Genomic DNA, 6,746 nt, shown 5'->3' with positions numbered 1-6,746 from the left:
TGTAACCTATCAGAATTCAGGAACTGATTTACCCGTTATATAATGTGCCTGTAAATGATTTATACTGCAAAATTTGCACTTTCCCCTTCTGACTTTTTTTTTTGGACATGTTTGGCCAAACCTCAGCCAAATATTCATGTGACTGGACCTCACGAATCTGCAGTTGACACAAGAAGCCGGAGAGGGGTGCATGCTGGTTCTTGTAGGGATATATAATTATCTTAACTTTTAAATCTGACGATTTTACTGGTCAAATAAAACTAAATTTCCCGCAATGCCTTGCGCCTTTAGCTTTTCCTGTACTTGCTGCTCGGTAAGATAGCGGGCAATCGGTCGTCAAAACAATCCTGTCATTTGGAGAATTTATGTAACATCAAATATAAGTCACCAGGCTAAGGGAATTCCTATTTGTTTTAAAACAACTGACTCAAAGAAAAGACAATGGTATGTTTGCAATTGGGTACATTTTGTGGCCAATTACTTTGCTCTAACGTTAGCATAGCCGCTAGCTAGCCAATGTCGTTCGCCAATCTCCTGTGAAATGTATGAGAAGCCTATAAAGATAACGTTATATATTCGAATTAAACAAACCTAACTAAATGAATCGATTAACTACATCAGACTCCTGACTTTTTTTTTTACGAATAACTGCCTGGCTTGCATTTGTCAGTAACGTTAGACTAGTTAGCCACCTAGCTAGTTAACATAGCTAGCTATATATCTTGACCTGAAAGGGTGTGGCTAGCTAACGTTAGATTACTAACTAACGTTAGGTGTTGTAAAGGAATGCGAATCTGTCTGCACACTTAACCAATCCATGCTCAGAAATGCACTGTTATTGGTGTTTGTTATAGTTGTAGGTTATAGGTGAAACTGATGATGCATGGGTGGTGAGAACATCCAGTGAATCAATCAAATAAAATATTATGTCACATGCCCCGAATGCAACAGGTGTAGTAGACCTTACCGTGAAATGCTTAACGTTACTTACCCATAGTTAGATCTGAGAAGCCATATTCAAGACAAGGCTAGCGAGCGTTCAATGTTTCTTAATGTTCAAATGGAAATTAAGTGTGTAGAACTTTGACTCTCTGACAAGAAGAACGGGAAAATCAAGTTCTATTAGCTACATTACATTCAGGCCTAGTCTAGCTTGGCTATATGCCGAGTTCAGAATGTTGTGATGTAGCTAGCTAAGTTACTATAGCAGGGCTCTATAACCCTGTTCTTGGAGAACTACAGTCCTGTAGGTTTTCACTCAACCCTAATCTAGCACACTGGTTGATAAGCGGAACAAAGTTAGTTACAACTGGGGTTGGAGCAAAAACCTTACAGGAGGGTAGCTCTCCAGGAACAGGGTTGGAGACCCCTGTACTAGACTGCAGAGCATTTCTCATTCTTCATTTTCTCTCCTCCCTTGCTCCTGTCATACAGATCCGCTTCATCCTGATTCAGAACCGAGCAGGGAAGACCCGACTGGCCAAGTGGTACATGCAGTTTGATGACGACGAGAAACAGAAGCTGATTGAGGAAGTGCACGCTGTGGTGACTGTCCGTGATGCCAAGCACACCAACTTTGTGGAGGTATGGCAGAAGGATTTACTCGATGCCATGTCTGTGCGTTGGAGTCTGTGTGTGCCCTAATGTAGGCTATTTGTTTTCTGGCAATTGTATTCATTGTCACTATCTGGCCATTCTAGCAAGGCTGGAAGCTACCTGGTACTGTAACTCAAGGTCTGCAGCTGCATTTGGCGTACTGTTTACTTGGCTTTACAATGACATGGGCCTAAATTGTAGCATACATTGTGACACTGAAGAGGCGGTGGATAATAGGCTATATTTTCCACCGATATACTGTAACTCTAATTGGTTAACCAAGTTGAATTCGATATGCTATTAATTATTCTTAAATGAAAAGCACATATTGAGACAATTGTCTGTCTTGTCTTCAGTTCAGGAACTTCAAGATCATCTATAGGCGCTATGCTGGTCTGTACTTCTGTATCTGTGTGGATGTGACAGACAACAACCTGGCATACCTGGAGGGCATTCACAACTTTGTGGAGGTATGATAAGACATTAACTCACACGTATACTGTTTATTATGATGACACACAATGCGGGAGCTGTTTCATGTCAATGACTCTTTGGCTGGTTATGTGAAGGAATGTGGGCTAATCAAATCTCCACATTCATAGCTGAATGATTAGGCATGCTTTATTGGTAAATTATCGTATCGATGTGCTCCTACAGCTCTTTAGAATATAGGGTGTGTTCATAAATTCAATCTGGAGTGCGCTTTAGGCGTTTGTAAATTCGGAGCGTTTTGTCAGATTGTCTGTTTGTAAATTCTGAGCGTTTCGCTCTTGGAGTGTTCAGGAAGCACAGTGGCCGAGGAGTAGGGTTGATCTGAGCCTTCTGACCTCACAACAGCAGTCAAGCACCCAAGCTAACTGGCTATCGTTGGCTAGCATGCTAGCTACTTCCGATCATAAATGCGAGAACACCTCACTCTGACCATTTTACTCACCCTAGCCGAGCTGGTTATCCAGAGCGTTGGTGACTGTAACTGTGCTGCTGGCAACAATTATTTAATTACGCTTTTTTTGCCAACGTTTACTGACACTGGTCATATTCAACGGGTGTTGAGTGTTCCTATATTCATCAGTTATACTGCACTCTTGTACACTCAGACACGAGTGCTCTGAAATCGGAGTAGATAGCCAGAGCAAATTTACGAACACACCTATAGAGTACCACAGTATGAGTCATAATACCCATAAAACCTAGCGGTCAAACAGGGCAATAGTTCCAATCGTTTTCCCACCATTTTTCCCATAGGGGATTTTAGAAACGCAGTATTGTTTTTCCTTGGGAATAGTGTTTAATACACAGGTTGACAATAAATGTGGCTCAATTCAGTTTTTTTAGAGTCCCTGCAATAAGAGCTACGATGCTAATGTTCTCTGGGTGTCACTGAGTAGACTGATACCCCATGTCATTGATCAACAATCCATAGGTAAGGCTGTACAGTGAAATAAGTATGTCCCAATGCAATTCTAAAGTATAATACATCCAGTGTGATTAACAGATTTTTGTCAAATTAACATAGCCTTTTGTTGATTTTATATAACATGCCAACCTTGTTTAGCATGATCTATTCAATTATGGCATAATTCTACTATTTGTATTAATTTGCATCACTGTCAATGACATACTTTTATTTTGAAGGCTAACCAAAGTCCACTATTGTGGCTAATCCTTGTGGCTAGCTTCACATAGATGGGTCCGACCACCATTAATCAAATAACCCTCGTTTATAAGACCGATCTTATTTTAGATGATGATACCTAGCTGTATAGTTAGCTAGTTAGTGAATCAGATTATGTTGTTTTGCATCCATGAGCTAGCTAGCTTTTTTTATGACCAGCACTGTAGGTGCGCGAGACAACTTTACCAGCATCATAGCATACGTATCAATGAATCAAATACGGGTGTTGGTGTAATAACTACGTTAAAAAAATGTATGAACGCGTTAAATTATGTGACTTGCAGTCATATTCAGGTCCTGAATGGTCAACAAGCTTGTGTTTGTGTGTGTGTGTGTGTGTAACCTTTTTATTTAACGAGGCAAGTCAGTTAAGAACAAATTCTTATTTACAATGATGGCTTCCCCCGGCCAAAACCGGACCACGCTGGGCCAATTGTGCGCTGCCCTATGGGACTCCCATTCACGGCCGGATGTGATACAGCCTGGATTTGAACCAGGGACTGTAGTGATGCCTCTTGCACTGAGATGCAGTGCCTTAAACCGGTGTGTGTGTGAACTATTTAACTGTACTAGCGGCCTTAAGCATTATAAAATGTTTAATTTCGGTATCGTTTTTTTTTGCAAGGGAAAATATCGGATATCGGTATTGGCTAAAAATGTCATATCGGTGCATCACTAATTTGAAGTGTTTCTAAAATCCCCTATGGAAAGAAATGCATGGTGGAAAAATTGGAACCATTTCCCTGTTTGACCGCTAGGTCTTATGGGTATTATGACACCTCGACTGTGGGGCTCTATTTTCTATGCATTCTTACCCAGTGTAATACGCCCCATATAGAGTCTGACTCGACGCAAAAGTAAGACCAGAACACCAAAGTGGGGGAAGGACAAATCTCTCTGGTGGTGTTCGTTCATATTCCCAAAAAGCATTGCCTGAGTGGCTTTCCTCACAGGTCGAGGGGAAATGGCGGAACAGCTCGCACTGTGCTCCCTGTCCGAGGGGCAGGCGGAATGTGGCCGTGAAGGAAAACAGCTGAGATTCCTGACACTCGGGTTCAAGAGCACCGCGACCTGGAATGCTGGACTTCCTCAGGCCCTTAAATAATTCCCTATATAGGCTAGTGCACTACTTCAGACCACAGCCTTGTACTATGGATTACACTGTATCCTAGCTATGAATTAGACTAAATAGTTCATGTAACAAAACCTGACCCCCATGTCATCTTTTCCCCCTTTAGGTGTTGAATGAGTATTTCCACAATGTGTGCGAGTTGGACCTGGTGTTCAACTTCTACAAGGTAAGAGTAAAAGTGTTGATGAATTTTAAAACCACAAACACTCTGTGCTAAGAGGAACAACAGAAAGGAGCGGAAAAAACCCGGGGGAGGTGAAAAGATACAATTTTAATGTATTTTCTTTCATTGCAATGGGGAGGTGCTATGGCAACGAGGATGGGATGCGTAATTACAACAATCAGTCAACTAGGCTCATCCACATCAATTTGGTGGGGGTTGGTTTTCCTCTGCCAGAAATGTTAAGCAATTAAGACTCCTCTGATGACTGCCCTTTAAGCAGTTATCGTGTCAATTACGTGAGGCATTTCTGAATATTCGCCCACTCGCTGAACCTTAAAGAAGCGCAGCCCACGCTAAAAGTTGCTGCGCTCTGTGATGTCTTCGGATTCACGAATAAAACAGAAAGTGCCAGAAAGCGACATGATGGCAAACAGCTTGCCTCAACATCAACCCCCTCTCTATTAGATCTAGTGCCACAGCAGCAAGGCCTACGCACTGCTAGAAAGGCTCATTTACATAATGGGGTGGAGATGAATCTGCAGGATCTATACAGTTCTCCCAACTCTTCCGTTTAAAAAAAAAAGCTGTGTGCGCACAGGGAATTTGACCAGTGCAGTAGGCTGACCTCTGACCTAACCTGCCTCTACCTATCCTGTGTGTTCTGTCCCAGGTGTACACGGTGGTGGATGAGATGTTCCTGGCGGGGGAGATCAGAGAGACGAGCCAGACCAAGGTCCTCAAGCAGCTGCTAATGCTCCAGTCCCTCGAGTAGCCAACAGGGCAGCCATCTTGACCAGTCCATCACCCACCCACCATCGTCACTCTGGAAAGGACCCCCTCTCATTTGCCATCTTCCACCCCTTACAGAAACCAGGGGCTTATTCACGAGGGTGCAGTCACAGAACGTTCAGATAGAAATGCATGGTGTAGAACAGACATCGTTTTCGGTCATGCAGAATCGGAATCGAGTCGGCTCTACACATTACATTTCGATCCGCAACAATGAGAAAGTTTCAACCTCTTATGCCCCAGAAAGGCTGTATTTTGGTGCTGCAGATATGGCCCATTTCATTTCTTAACCACCAGTTCAAGTAAAATCATCTGGATGAGTATATTTGCAGCACTGAAAATACATGTTCTCTCTATGCCCTGTCTCAAGCTGGAGGCTGCACTTACGGCAGTTAGATTAAGGTTGCCAGTTATTCACCTGTACATCCCACCATCAAACCTATACTAGTGGAGAGAGAGGATGACAAGGACAACAACTGTTCTGGCAACCCCAGTGTCACTACAGTAGCTAAAAACCCCTTGTAAACTGCCTGTGATATCCCTGTCTTGTCTGGGAGAATCACAGTTTGAGCTGAGTGACTAAACCACCGCTACAAATGCCCATTGAAGCCATTGACCTCTCGCGGTGGTTCAAGGTTCAATGGAGTGCACTTTAAGTGTGCCGTTGAGAGGTCTGGTAATGGCAACCTGTGCAGGGTTGTAGCTACTCTCTGTGATATTAAATAACTGTCAGTATCATGTCAGGTTGTATATCAGACAATGCGTCTCCACTCCACATATGGTGCTTGTTAGTCACATCCAGATATGTTCAACTTTAAATACACACAAATACTTTAAGGGAAATTATACAGTGATATATATTTTAAGTAAAGCAGTACTGTGAAGTTTGTTTTGTATGGTGTACATATATACAGTGTATCTTATGCATAATAGTGTGAAACCATTGTCTTTTCCAGGCCTTTTCCCAGCTTCTCCTGCCTGTCTCGTTGTCAGAGTGTTTTAATACACAGATCTGAATTGGGGGAAATTCCATTAATATTCCCTGGTCAGCTCATTCGTACGACATAAATGGGCTTTCCAACAACCAGAGGCCAAATGATATGACCAAAACTCTAGAGGCACTTGTCTAGTAGGTCTGTGACAACACCGCCTTGTAACTCATCTGTCATTGTAACCATGTCCAGTCTTGCACCTCCCAACACACAGGTTTCACATGTTACTATTATGGTTTGTTAGTTTTTTTTTTTTTTTTAAATTTGGATTTAGTGCGATGTACTGCTTCCCCTCTCCTGTCCGAGATTGTTGAAAGATGGTCTCCTGTTGCTATACTACCAGTCAGTGTATATATATATAAAAATAAATCAAAGTACTAAATAAAATGTTAAAACCTG

The 6,746-nt window shown here is 42.3% G+C and overlaps 1 protein-coding gene across 1 annotated transcript; it reads left to right on the top strand.

Moving 5' to 3' along the window:
* The first annotated feature begins 208 nt into the window (after window positions 1-208).
* Window positions 209-6,746, top strand: LOC120028760 (AP-2 complex subunit sigma-like). Its single transcript, XM_038973993.1, has 5 exons — window positions 209-313; window positions 1,435-1,584; window positions 1,953-2,066; window positions 4,510-4,569; window positions 5,237-6,746. Exons 1-5 carry the CDS (start codon window positions 275-277, stop codon window positions 5,336-5,338), a joined length of 465 nt encoding a protein of 154 aa, XP_038829921.1. The 5' UTR covers window positions 209-274; the 3' UTR covers window positions 5,339-6,746.

Source organism: Salvelinus namaycush, chromosome 34, assembly GCF_016432855.1.
Source record: "Salvelinus namaycush isolate Seneca chromosome 34, SaNama_1.0, whole genome shotgun sequence".
Classification (NCBI taxonomy): Eukaryota; Metazoa; Chordata; class Actinopteri; order Salmoniformes; family Salmonidae; genus Salvelinus; species Salvelinus namaycush.
This window is presented reverse-complemented; position numbering and strand designations above follow the sequence as displayed.

What these genes read in the sequence shown, in the direction of transcription:
- LOC120028760 (XM_038973993.1), top strand. Translation starts at nt 275, where the DNA reads ATGCCTTGCGCCTTTAGCTTTTCCTGTACTTGCTGCTCG. An exon ending in AGCACACCAACTTTGTGGAG is followed by an intron (nt 1,585 to 1,952) that starts GTATGGCAGAAG and finishes TCTTGTCTTCAG; the next exon opens with TTCAGGAACTTCAAGATCAT. An exon ending in TGGTGTTCAACTTCTACAAG is followed by an intron (nt 4,570 to 5,236) that starts GTAAGAGTAAAA and finishes GTTCTGTCCCAG; the next exon opens with GTGTACACGGTGGTGGATGA.